The sequence below is a fragment of the Gracilinanus agilis genome, chromosome 3 (assembly GCF_016433145.1).
Source record: "Gracilinanus agilis isolate LMUSP501 chromosome 3, AgileGrace, whole genome shotgun sequence".
NCBI lineage: Eukaryota > Metazoa > Chordata > Mammalia > Didelphimorphia > Didelphidae > Gracilinanus > Gracilinanus agilis.
The window spans coordinates 200,893,037-200,907,309 of record NC_058132.1 but is presented as its reverse complement, the minus strand read 5'-3'; the positions used below and the strand labels follow the sequence as shown (position 1 = coordinate 200,907,309).

General features: G+C 41.2%; 1 protein-coding gene across 1 annotated transcript; it reads left to right on the top strand.

Moving 5' to 3' along the window:
- The first annotated feature begins 1,982 nt into the window (after positions 1-1,982).
- Positions 1,983-5,601, top strand: APOA5 (apolipoprotein A5). Its single transcript, XM_044666347.1, has 3 exons — positions 1,983-2,196; positions 3,357-3,468; positions 4,238-5,601. The coding sequence occupies exons 1-3, from the start codon at positions 2,148-2,150 to the stop codon at positions 5,187-5,189; spliced, it is 1,113 nt and encodes a 370-aa protein (XP_044522282.1). The 5' UTR covers positions 1,983-2,147; the 3' UTR covers positions 5,190-5,601.
- The last annotated feature ends 8,672 nt before the right edge of the window (positions 5,602-14,273 follow it).

Sequence of the window (14,273 nt, the reverse complement as noted above, 5' to 3'; positions counted from 1 at the left end):
CCCCCCCCCCCCGTCCCCACTTACTTTCTGTCTAGTAACAACTCTAAGACAGAAGGGCAAAGCCTAGGCAAACCTAAGCCACTTGCCCAGGGTCACACACCTGCAGGTCCTCCCATCTCCAGGCCTGGCTCTCAGTCCACTGTGCTAACTTAGCTGCCCCTTGTCCTTCCTCTCTTACTGGAATGTCTTTGATCTATTTCTTTTTCCCCAGGGACCTGATTTGAGATCATCCAGAGACAGCTCTTGGTTTACCCAAATACACTTAACCCTTAACAAACAGCTTCATTTCCTAACTCTATATACCCACACATGATGAGATCACAGATCCTGGAATGGACGTCTTGGGTCATCCTAAAGTATTTACAGAGGAAGAAAAGTCTGAGAAGAGAGATGACTTGCTCAGTGTTACGTATGCTGAAAGTGGCAAACTAGGTATTGGACCCAGGTTGTCTGACTACATCCAGGGCTCTTTCCAGCATCCCATGCTGCCTCATATATGTCAACACGACTCATAGGCAGACAAAGGAAACCTACCTGACTGCAGGGCATTTAGATGGTAACATATGGCAACAATTTACATAATTGGTCCCAAGACAAGTTAAGCTTTCCTCTGCAGTCCAGTAGCCAATATTCTGGTGGAGCTTTGGGGAGCCTATTTGTCCCTTATTTGGCTGGCACTTTAAGCAGGTGGCTAAATTTCTCTGATTGTCACATATCTCTGGAGATGCCCATTCCTATTTGAGTTTTCTCATCTGTGAAATGTGAGAATGAGAAAGTCTAGGAGAAAGTCTTCAGGGATTTAGAGAAATATAAGGTTATTATGACATCTAAGAGGATGGGATTGAAGGGCCCCTGGCCATGGTGTCTTCCCTTTAGATGCTACGTGGATGGAGTTTGGCTTTCATTTCTAGGAGCCTTGGATTTTGTTTCTGCTCTAGCTCCTTAGGGTCAACATTCCCTTCTCAAATACTGAACTATCTTCTCATTAGAGTCTGTCACCTGGCCCTCACCTTCCAATGCTAGTCCTGGGATCATTTCATAAAGAAAGAAGGAGGACTTTTAACTCTAAATTCTTAGCCTTGCTTGCCCTGCTTGTTGGATTTTGGGAGAGGGGGTGGGGATAATTTGTCACTTGTTTGTTATAGGGACACGTAACCTTCTAGTCTGTTGAGTAAGACTGGGGCCTGGGTACAGCATGTATGGTTGAGTAGGATGTCATTAGAAAAGGTTAAAGGTCCTAGGTTTTAGAGGAACCAGATAGGAAGCTGTCTTTGTCCTTACTGAAAATTTCCATGATGTGTCGCTTCCTTAGCATCAGCATCCTGGAAAGAATAAAGGTTGGTGTCAATTAATCTCAAAAGAGCTTGTATTATGGAATTGGGCCACTCAACAAGCATTAGCTCATTCTTGGGCAGTGAAGAGTTAACTGGCACTTTCCATTGGTGGTAGGTGAGTGCTGTATAGTAGTTGAGGTCATTCTTCTTTAGACCTCCACGTGGTGTTTGCCCGAAGTAGCCTTTGCCAAAGGCACAGGTCACTGGGATATAAAGCTGAATGCTTGCTCCTTATGACTAGAACTGGTATTCTGGGCAGGTGAGAGGGAAGGATAGTGTCCTAGCCTCTTAGGAGAGAAAGATCAAGGGAGGAGGTTATGGTAAAGAAATGGGGGTGGGCAAGAACTAGGAAACTGGGCCACGAGTACTTTCTTCCCTTGCCTCAACTTTTCCATCTGTGAAATGGGAGGCTGAAGTGAGAGGACAGATGACTAAATGGCACAAGCAGAAGCCCAACTTTCCATCTAGACCTATTTCTTTTCTTGGGGCTCTCGCCTGTGGTAGGATAATTTATAAAGTGAATCTTTTCTGTGTGAGTGAGACATAGGGACATCTTCATCTTTGGGAAAAGCCCTCTTCCTTTCCATCATCTGCCCATGATGTTCTCCTCTCAGAACCTTAGCTCTGGAATCAGAATTTGAAGGAAATTCTACATCCTGTCCTCCTGGGAATGGTTACAGAGAGCTCTGCAGAAGAATGGCTAGGGCTAGGTGATCTTGAGGATCTCTCTCAGCTCTGACATTCATTGACTTTTAGTTCCCTTCCCCCAAATCTTCTGACTCCATTTACTTTTCCTCTTTCTCAGGGTGGATCATGGCAGTGATAACAACAGTCTTGGCCTTGGTTCTGGCCCTCCTCTCAGGTGGGTGCTCTCTTCCCTGGCTATAATGGTAGAATAAGATCGGGGTAGTAGGTTCAAATGCCTTCTTTCTTCCTCTGTCCCCCGCCCATTAGCTGCTAGGGTATCTCCTCCCAGAACTACCTTCTATTCACTTTGTATAGATTCTGTATATTCTCACATGTACATGTTTCTCCTGTTAGAATGTAAACTCCTTGAGGGTAAGGACTCTCATTTCTGTCTTCTTATCCTCTAGACTAAGCATAATGCTTCATCCATAGGGAGTATTTAATAAATGCATATTGGTCGGTTGATATGTAAGATTGTGAGCTCCTTGAAGGCAGAAGCTATCTTTTTCCTCTTTTTGTATCCCTAGTGCTTAGCACAATGCTGACACATACTAGCTTAAAAAATGTTTATTGATTGATTGACTGATTCTGTATGACTGGGTCAATTTCCAAGTGCCCTAGAGCCTGGCTTAAGGGGCAAGGTTTAAGAATTTTCATGTCAGAGCTTCACTTTGGAGCTTCTGTGGATCCAAATTATTTGGAAGTGAGCTCAGGTCAGCTAACTATACAACTTGGTTTTTAATCCCTATTAGTTTGAATTTAGGCATTTGTTAATGAACCTCTCCCAGTGCTTTGTAATAGCCTTGTCTTTATTACGTGTGTGTGTGTGTGTGTGTGTGTGTGTGTGTGTGTGTGTGTGTGTGTGTGTTTCTTAGCTCCTCTATTAGAATGTATGCTCCTTGAGGGCAGGGGAAACATAGTAGACACCTGAGCAGAAATGATTTGAATCAAATCTTTCACCATGTAAAAGTCAGGATGTAAGAAGAGAGCCAAGGTGTGAATTTTTGGCTCGTAGGCCTAGAATGAACATTGGTCAAGAATGAGAAGATCTGGCTTCAAATCCTGGCTCTGCCATTTATTAGTTCTATGACTTTGAGCAAGTCACTTCTCCTAATCTAAACCTTAGTTTCCTCCTCTTCAAAATTAGAGGGTTGAGCCAGACCTTTGAGTTCTCTTCTAGTCTCTTTCTTTTGGGGTATTCTTCCTGTCCTGGAAACTCTCTTCTTTCTTGGACTTCAAGGGAGGATAGACCTCTATGGAAGAAGGGACGAGATTAAGGTATTCATGAAATGTCCCTTTCTCCTCAGCCTAGCCTCAATTCCAATTTCTCCACAGGGTCAACAGCGTCTCAGGGGCACAAAGGTTTCTGGAAATACTTCATCAAGAGTGGTCAGGAGAAGGGCCAGATACAACAGATGGAACAGCAGAAGCTCAGCAAGGAGTTTCCGTGAGTGACCAGAGCTAGTTGCTCTAAGAAGTTAGGGTCAGATGGCAGAGGATGGGGAGGAGGAAAGGAAACCCCTGGTAGCCACATGGAAGATTTCCCCCAATGGTATGACTATTATTTCCCATCCTGCCCATCCTTTCACCGATGGTTGATTGTTAATCTATTACGTTCTCCACTTTTGAGCCAATCCCTTATGTCAAAACAAATCTCCTCCCCCTCCCAAATCCAAACCTGGCTAATGACCAAGTTTTTTTCTGTCATTCCTCTCTCGTTCTGGGCCTTCTAGCCCTATTCTGCTCAAATGCCTAGACTTGGGTCAGTCACATTAAAGGTAGTAAGTAAAGATTCAGTTCTTTGTGGCTTAAGTCTTATTCAACCCCTACCATACAGCCTTCCCTTCCCCATGAGGTCTAGTATCATAGGGTTGTTCTCCATGGTTCAAGGAGTTGAACAACCACCTCTCTGTCCCAGATCATCAGCAACTATGACAGTGAGAAGAAAGAAAAAAGGGCAATCTCAAAGGGTTTTGGCATGTATTTATATGTATCCATGTCTGTATGTGCTCTCCAAAATACATTGGACTAGAGAGTCTGACTAGAGTTAGACTGATACTGGAGGCAACTTTCTTTCCTGCTCAATATCTTGGTTTCTCTGGGAGGAAAGTGGAATTAAATCCTGGGAGGTGTAGGTCAGGGATATGAATATATGTTAGGAAAGTCCAGAAAACAAACAGTCTGGGCCAGTACATGTTTGCATTCCTTCTCCCTAGGAACCTGAAAGCCAACATTGAACAAGACCTCAGTAATATGGACAGTTTCTTGGAGAAGCTAGGGCCCTTGGCAGGTCAAAAAGACTCTCTGCCTTTTCTGGATTCAAAAGAGCTGCAGGACCAACTGCACAAGGAGCTGGAAGAGGTGAGGAGCAGGCTGGCCCCTTATACCCAGGAGGTCCATCAGCGTGTGGGTTGGAATCTAGAAGGGTTAAGAAGACAACTCAAACCCTATACGGTGGAGCTGATGGAACAATTAGCTGTAGGTGTCCAGCAGCTGCAAGAACAGCTAAGGATGGTTGGGGAGGATACCAAGAACCAATTGCTAGGGGGTATGAACGAGGCCCGGGACCTGTTTCAGGAATTTCAGGAACAAGTGGCTCATCATACGGGGCGGGTAAAAGAACTGTTCCACCCCTATGCTGAGAAGCTGGTAACAGGAATTGGACAGCATGTTCGGGAACTGCACCGCAATGTGGCCCCACATGCTGCTACTAGCCCAGTTCGCCTCAGCCGTTATATCCAGGATCTGTCAAATAAACTGACCCTTAAAGCCCAGGCCCTGCACACCCATATCCAGCACAATCTGGACCAGCTACGAGATGAACTCAGTGCTTATGCTGGGGCCAGGGAGGACAAGGATATGGTAGGGTCAGGGGAAAATTCTGGGCTGGACTCCGAGGTGCTGACAAAGGAGATACAACTGAGGCTGGAGGCCTTTCGTCTGGATACCTTCCAGGAGATTGCTGATTTCACTAGAGCCATTGCCCGTGAAACAGAGGAACTGCAACAGCAGCTGGCTCCACCTCCCAACGCCTTCTCTCCAGAGCTGCTTGGGGGGAATAGGGACAGGAAGGTGCTGGGAGACCTAAGATCTCGCCTAGATGCTCTTTGGGAAGACATTCACTATAATCTCCAAGATCAGGGGCCTGGTCTGTCTGGTGCTCCCTGAAGACCTTTCTCAGGCCCCAAGACCAAAATTGGCTGACTCTAAGCAAGACTCGGACGTATCCCAATGGCTGAGGCCATGGCCTCAGCCTAGCAGGTTATCCTCAGCTGTGAGACCAACATCCTTTCATCAGTTCTCTTGTCCAGATATATTTTAATTGCCAGGCTTTGAAAATCCATGTTTTCCATCTTCCTGCTCATGAATCAAGAATGATGTCTCAGCCAAGGGACCAGAGTCACAAAGGCCACTTTGAAAATTTCTGCCTAGCTGCAAGCCAACTTGCTAAGTCCCTAGTTAAGTGGGATTGTCTTGGATCAGGGTGCTTGCTTCTAGCCAGCCAGCTTCTAGCCACTACTAGTCCATGGGGCTGATTTGATGTCTTTTTTTTTTTTTTTAAATCCTTACTTTCCATCTTGATCTGAATTCAGATCCATTGATCTGAATCAATACTGTGTATTGGTTCCAAGACAGAAGAATGGTAAGGGCTAGGCAGTGGGGGTTAAATGACTTTCCTAGGAAATATCTGGGACCAGATATGAACCCAGGACCTTCCATCTCTAAGTCTGGTTCTCAATCCACTGAGTCATGTAACTGTCTCCTAACTTGATGTCTTTAATGAAAATTGAAGTTGTAGGGAGAAGAGTATGAGTGTGTGGTGTCCGTGTCCTGCTGGGCTAGAAGCTGATCAGCAGGGTTCTTGTTTCTGAACATAAAAGTGGTGTGTGTGTGTATATGTGTGTGTGTGTGTGTGTGTGTGTGTCCTGCTGGGCTAGAAGCTGATCAGCAGGGTTCTTGTTTCTGTACATAAAAGTGCCCTGGATATTTCAAAGACATCTGAAGCTGGACTTCTGTTCTGTCACTGAGCCTCTGTCAGGCCACCTGGGATCTTTTGGGTTACAGACTGTATACCCTATTCAGGTTCCACTGCAAGGAAATATATCCTTATGATGTGAGCTTGTTTTTTTTTTCATGCTGTGAGTTTTGTTAATATATAAATACATTGAAATCATTACTGTCTCTCTTCTTCTTTATTCATCCCCTCTTACTCCTAGGATCACAAATTTAGTGTGGAAAAATTTAGAAATAACAATCTAACTCCCTCATTTTACAGATAAAGCAATTGAGTCCTAAAGAATTGTGACTAGTTTTGGCAATATACAGCTAATAAGTGGTAGAGCAAGGATTCTGAACCCAAAGTGAGTGTTCTTCCTATAATACCACAATGCCTTTCCTGCCTCCCCAGAATCCCTTCTGCATCAGAGTGGTCTGTCATAGCCTGGAAAAAAAAAATCCCATCTGGACGATCTAGGGTCTTTGGTCTTGACTGGTCATCTGCTGACTTTCTGCTGTTCATTGTGGTTACTTGCAACAAAATCTTAGCAGAGATTTTTTTAAAAGCCTTTATTAGGTGCTTACTATACCCCCAGGCATTGTGCTAAGAATTGATATCACATTATATCAATCAAATCAACAGCATTTCAAGGGAATCTGTCCTCTTTTTCTGGATCATCAATTCAAGGACTATTGAATGAAAGCAGCATCATCCATCTTTGCTTCCTACATCAACATCAGTCTCCCTATACCCTCCCTGACTGCATCCTCTTCCATCTCCCTATTCGTTGTGTTCCCCTCTAAACATCCTTAGATTCTTATGTGCCACAGAACTAGAGATTAGAAGAGAAAGATAGTTGGAGACCATCCTTCATCTGTTCCCATATCCTCATTATATAGATGAGAAAACAGAAGTTCACAAAAGGAAAGTGCTTAATGTCAGCCAGCTAGTCAGTTAATATGGAATAACTCTGATTAGAACCTTGTGTCCTATCAAATCTCACTCTTCAAATGTTCCCCTTACTTGCTCCCAGCTTCCACTCAGGACCATTATTGTGGTCCTTACGGTCCAAATTGAAAGTAATTACAATCGTGGAGTGAAGCAAAGACAGAAGAAACCAGTCCCAGCTCCCTCTTCCCCAGAAAAATAGTATCCAAGTTTTTTTAATATTCTGCAATATAAAAATCCATGTGTTTGGGACACAGGATAACTTATTTTTATTCTTGAGCCAGACCTGGGATTTCATTGGTCTAAGGTCTGCTAGGCAAGAGATTCCCTCTACTGATGCAGAGTGGGAACTGTTCTATATTTACCTAATTATTCATTGATCCAAGCCTGCTAGTATGCCACCTGGTGGCACTTGGTTACTATAGTAGGTATAGTTAGGTATATTAAGCTAATTGGCCTACTAAAAAACCAGAATAGAATCACAAAGAGTCAGGTAGAACTGAAATGACCAAACAAAAAAAGTTAAGCAAAATATTTAAAAACATTTTACTGATCATTTTTGATGGACTGCCCTAGAAGATAAAGTGGTTGATATTTGGCCCTAAGACTCATTTTTGTACATTTTGGGAGGTTTCATGTCTGGTTTCTTTATTTCAGACTAAGTTCCTTCATGTATCAATATCTATGGGTTTTGGCTCCCACAAAAAAAACTTGTTGACCATCCCTCCACATTAAACCTCACTCCAAAGAATCTGGGTTTAGCCACTTTTGGTAGCACCCACTTAGGGTGGGGAGTAGGGATTAAAAAAAAAATTGGCCCAAGGGAGTACAAAAGGGAGATGTTATTTGTTATTGAGAGGCAGCAAGGTATAAGAAGTGGGTCAGTTAATGGATTTGATGTCAAGAAGACCTGGGGTTTGAATCTTACTTCACTGCCTGTTCACTATCTGTGAACCATAGGCAAGTCTTAACTTCTTTTCAGTTTCTAATTCATTCCACATGCATTTATTATATATGCATGTGTGCCAGGCACATTACAACTAAGAATATAAGACCAAAGAATGAAAAAAAATCTCTCCTCAAAATGACCTTCTGCTCTATTAGGGAAAATGATACACACATAAACACATGCATATTTATGAACATATATATCCTTATGAATTTATTTTTTGTTTTAAGTTTTGTTAATATATGAATGTACTGAAATCATCACTATCTCCCCTCTTTTCTGCTTATCCCTTCTTACTCCTAGGATCACAAATTTATTTATATATATGTGTGTGTATAAAATACAAATGTAAATAGTTATTACCCCAAAAAGTTATGTAATACAAAATAGTTGAATGCAAGGTAGTTTGGGAGGGAGAGTCCTAGTAGTTGGAGGATCAGGAAAGACTGTATTTCATACAGAATATGCTGCTTGAGTTGCATCTTTTTTTTTATTGATTGTGAAAATTTTCCCATGGTTACATGATTCATGTTTCTTCCTTCCCCTTCTCTTTCCACCCTTCCATAGCCAACGTGCAATTCCACTGGGTTTTACATGTGTCATTGATCAAGACCTATTTCCATATCATTAATATTTGCATTAGGGTGATCGTTTTAGAGTCTACATCCCCAATCATGTCCCCATTGAACCATGTGTTCAAGCAGTTGCTTTTCTTCTGTGTTTCTGCTCCCACAGTTCTTTCTCATAAGCCCCTAGGAATTGTCCTGGATCACTGCATTGCTGCTAGTACAGAAGTCCATTACATTTGATTTTACCACAGTGTATCAGTCTCTGTGTACAATGTTCTCCTGGTTCTGCTCCTTTCAATCTGCATCAATTCTTCTAGGTCATTCCAGTTCACATGGAATTTCCTTGAGTTGCATCTTAAGAGACTCTATGAGGCAGAGGTAAAAAGGGTATGCATATCTGGTCCAAAGCAAATGCATGGAGATGGGGGCTAGAGTGTTGCTGGTGGGTGTTAAGTCAGTTTACTTGGATCATAGAGCTGGAGAGTAATGTCCAGAGAGGCTAGATAGGTTAAGGCTAGGTTCAGTAGAGAATAGCTTAACAGAGAAGTTTATATTGTATCTTAGAGCAGAAGAGTCAAACTTGTGGCCCAGTGGACTACATGTATCCAGAAAAATTACTCCGTGCCTTGGAAACAGATTAAATATAATTGGAAAGTGGTTAATAAAATAATGTTAATTTGTGATTTTCTAAGTCAATATGCAACTTGAAGAGGGCCTTTTTAAATTTGAATTTGATACTACCATACTTAGAGGCACTGGGAAGTCACTGCAGTTGATTAACTAGGGGAGTCACATGGTCAGATTTGTCCTTAAGAAATATTACTTCAGCAGCATTATTTAGGATTGGTCTGATGTAGGAAGAAAGTCAAGACAGGGAGACTAAACTATTTCAGTCATCTAGAAGAGAGGAAATGAAGGCCTGAACTAAGATGGTATCTGGGTGAGAAGAGAAATGGGGTTAGATGCAAGAGATACTGTTGAAATAGTAATGACAAGATTTGGTGACTTATGGGGGTGAGAGAGAGTGATGGGTTGAGGAAAATGTCAAGATTACAAACTGAGACACTAGAAGGATGGTGGTGACATTGGCAGAAATACTAAAATTTGGAAGAGGGGACATTATTAAGGGGAAGATAATGAATTCGGTTTGGGACATTTTGAGTTTGAGGTGTTTCTGAATTATCTTGTTTGAAATATCCAATATGTAATTGGTGATGTGGGAATGAAGCTCAGGGTAGAGATTGAAACTTGATAGAAAGATTTGGAAGTCATTTGCATAGAGATGATCATTAAACTCATGGTGACTAATGAAATTACTAAGAGTGAAAGTATAGAGGGAGAAGAAATCTGGATAGAATCTTGGGGAACAGCCACAGTTAGGGGATTTAATATGAATGATGAGCAGCACAGGGTCAGGAGCAAGTTCCTGAAGGACTCCAGTGGAAACTAGTTCTAAGTCATCATTAATGATGAGTTTGGGTCATTCAGCCAATTCTGAATCCATCTAACATTTGTTAGCATCTCTCCATAAGATCATAGATTTGGTGCTAGAAGAGGTGTTATATCTAGTCCTGATTTTATAGATGAGGAAACCAATAACCAAGAAAGCTGACTTGCCCATAGTTGCACAAATATTAAGTGACCAAGGTAGAATTTGAACCCAAGGCCTTTAACTTTAAACCCAGTGTCTTTTTCCATCTTACTATAGTGTATTTCCAATCTTGACCACAAGGGTAACATGATTTTGCCAAATACTTTGCTAAAATTCAATTATACTAGGTCTAGGGAACTCCTCTAATCTGTCTAGTGACCTGTCAAAAAGGAAATTAGTTTGGCATGATCTTTTCTTAATAAAACCTTGCAGTCCTTGTGAGCAATCAACATTTACCTTTTTATATGCTCACAAACTATCTCTTTAATAATTTGTTCTAGAATTTTGCCAGGAATGGAAGTTAAACTATTTGTCAATAGTTTGACTTCTTCCCTTTTTTGAAAATCGGAAAAACATTTGCCTGTCTTCATTCTTTGAAGCTCCATTGTTTCTAGGATTATTCAAAAGATCATTTACAGAAATTCTTTACTAATATCTACCCTGGGACCAAAGTTCTTTCTGATCTGTTGGCTCCAAATCAGAGAGGACAACTAATTTGTCTCTTGTTATCTCCTCAGTTATCTTGGGTATCAAATCCCTGTTAATCATTTATGATCTATCATTCCGAGGTCAAGGATTGTTCGTAACCAGACAGGGTTACCAGACACAAGAAAAATGGAGAACTTTTGCCTTTTCTTCATATTGTCTGTTAGTATTCCATCTACCCTGATAAATAAACCTATAATAAATCTCTTTACTGAGAGAAAACGAGGTGAGAGAGCAAGGAGAATGAAGGACATCTTTTAACTACATATGTGTAAGATGTACTAGGGGCTGGGAATACAAAATAACATTTGACAGTCCCTGCCTTTACAGAGTTAATAATCTTCTGTGCAAATGTTTGGCACATAGCATGTGCTTAATAAATGATTGTGGCACATGCTAAATGTACACAGATAAGCATAAGACTTGTACTTGTTGTAATGGGAATAAAGGAAAGATCTAAAGTGTGTAAAGAAAATTTAAGGGGCAGCTAGGTGGTTAGAGAGACAGATCTAGAGATGGTAGATCCTGGGTTCAAATTGGATCTCAGATAATTCCTAGCTGTGTGATCCTGGGCAAGTCACTTATCCTGATTGCCTGGCCTTTACTGTTCTTCTGCTTTGGAACCAATCCTTAGTATTGATTCTAAGGCAGAAGGTAAAGGGTTTTTAAAAAAAAGAAAGAAGAAAATTTAAGAAGGTAAAGAACAATTCTTTTTAGCTGGAGGAATTTGGAAAGGCTTCATGGAGATGCCATCTGAATTGAACTTTGAAGGAAAACAAGGATTCTGAAATGAAGAGATAAGGAAGCCGTGTGTTCTAACAATGGGGAAAGTACCTAAGAAAATTAAGCCCATATTAATCCAGATTAACCCATAGTAGTTAATGAGGTTACCAAAAGTGAAAGTATATAAAGGGGAAGAGAAGGCCTAGGGGAGAACGTTGGAAACTACCCCCAGTCAGGGAAACTGACGTGAATGATGAGAACAGGGCCAAGAATAAATTCCTAGAGGACTCCACTAGAGACTACAAAGATATCTATTAACTATAAGAGGTGGTATGAAGGTGGGAGGTGGCATGTTGAGTTTGGGAAACAGCTGGTAATCCAGTTTACATGAGACAAAGAGTATGTGAGAAAGAGAAGTACAGAACAAGGCAGGAGAGATAGGTTGGAACCAGATTGTGGAGGGCCATAAATACCAACCAATGAGACAAAAAGCATGTTAAAAGTCTTTAAGGGCTATGTCAATTATTAGGCTTATGGACTTTTGAGCTAGATAAAGAGGAGAGGGGAGAAGGAAAGGCACAAGCATTTTTATAGCACTTGCTATGTGTCCAACATTGTGCTAAGTGCTTTACAAATATAACCTCATTACAAATATTATCTCAAAACAACTTGAGGTAGGTACTATTATTATCCCCACTTTATAGATAAGGAAACTGAGGAAGACAGAGGTTAAATGATTTACTCAGAGTCTCACAGTTCCTAAATGTCTGAGGTCAGATTTGAATGCAAATCTTCCCATTTCCAGGTATTTAGGTGCCTTTGAGGTCATCTGGTCTTACCTCATTTTATAGATGGGGTAACTAAGGTCGAAAGAGGTGAAGAAACTGGACAAAAGAGATGAGAGACAAGATTTGAATTCAGGTCCTAGGACTCCAAACCCACTCCTTTTTCTACTATACAATGCTGCATATTAGGGAGAAGATAAAGGCTTTAGAGTCAGGGAGTGGTATGGTCAGACCTGCACCATATTAAGTTATTTTGGTAGCTCTGTGAAGGATGAATCACAAGAGGAAGGAAATTTGAGGCAAAGGAACTTGTAAGGAGTCTGCTTCAAGAGTATAATGGAGGTGGGAGCTGCTAGGTGGCTCAGTGGATTGGGAGTCAGGCCCAGAGACGGGAGGTCCTGGTTTCAAATCTGGCCTCAGATACTTCCTAGCTGTGTGACCCTGGGCAAGCCACTTAACTTACTTTGCCTTGTCCTTACCATTCTTCTGCCTTGGAACCAACACACAGTAATGATTCTAAGATGGAAGGTAAGTTTTTTAAAAAGAGTATAAGCAAGAGGTGATAAAGGCCTGAACTGGGATGGTATCAATATGAATGGAGAAGGGATAGATTCTAGAGAAGTTATGCTACTGGGACTCAAATCCTTGGATATCAGGGAGCTAAGAGCAGAGAGGGAAAAGTGAGAGTCAAAGCTAACTGAGATTTGGAATGCAGGTGACTGAGAAGTAGAGTTGGAGGAAGAATAGAGTGCCATAAACAGAAAGGGCAAAGCTAACATAAGGAGTTGACTTAAGAACAGAAAAAAAAAGTCCCCCTGAAGTGACATCAGGATATCTAGAGGGAGATGTCTAGTAAGCAAGTGACAATGAAGGTCTATATAATTCAAGAAATTAGGGCTGGACTTACGAATAGGTCATTTGCAAGGGAGTCAAGCATATGGTAGTGATAATTGAACCTATGGCATTAGATGAGATAACCAAGGGGCAAAGTATAAAGAGGGCCTGGGATAGTCTTTGGGGGTACTTAGATTTATAGGGTGAAATTAAGGAACTAACAAACTAAAATGAAAATGTGCTAGAAACCAAAGGATGAGAGAATAGTCTTGCTTTGAGAGTCAGGAAACAACTAGGCTTCTATTTCACTTCAAACACTTATAACAATGTGACCATGGGCAAGTCACAAAATCTCTGAGCTTTAGTTTCCTCATCTATAAAATGGGAATATCTGTACTACCTACCTCACAAGGTTGTTGTGAAGCTTAAATGAGATATTATATATAAAATGTTTTATAATCCTTAAGCTATTATAGCAGTTTTGGCTATGATATATAGCATCAGGATTGTCTAGAAAAAGATGATCAATATATTGAATGTAGCAAAAAAGCCAAAGAGAGTGAAGTCTCAGAAAAAAACTGTCAGATTTAGAAAATAAAAGGTAACCGCTGACCTTTGAAACAGTGGTCCCTGTAGAGGGACCTGATTGGAAGCCAAAGTCTGGAGACCTGAGGATTCAATCATCGGTCTGACAGTAGAAGCCTATGTGTGTAGATGTCCCTTTCTAGAAACTAAGGGGAAAGGTTTGGTGTTTTGTTTTTGTTTTATGAGGGGGCAGAAAGGAGCCTGTAGGCAGAGAAAAGATCTGAGAAGGAATGATGGATTCAACTACTTTCTGAATATAGGAAGAAAAGACAAACCACCTTATCTTCTGGGATTGAAGTAAAAAGAGCAGGTGGCTGGGGACTGGAGAGGGTAGATGAAGAAACTCATATCTTCCCTTTTCTTAGGAAATTGAAGGGATAGTTGGGTTAGAACAGTTTTCAGGGAAAGGATGATGATCAAAGATGAATGAAACCAGGGAGGACCCAGTCTCATTTGATCCTTGCCATAATTCTATGAGATTGGTATTATTATTACTCCCATTTTACAGTTGAAGAAACTTAAGCTGAGGGGTTAAGTGATTTAGCCAGGGTTACACAAGTAGCAGACAAGTGTTTGAGGTAGGATTTGAACTCAGTTCTTCCTAACTTCAAATCCATGATTTTCTTCACTGTTAATACGTAGAAGCACTGAAAAGTAACAGCCTAAACTGAGGTGGAGCTGAAGGCTGAGTAAAGTGCTCACCTATGGATGGAAAGAAAGTAAGA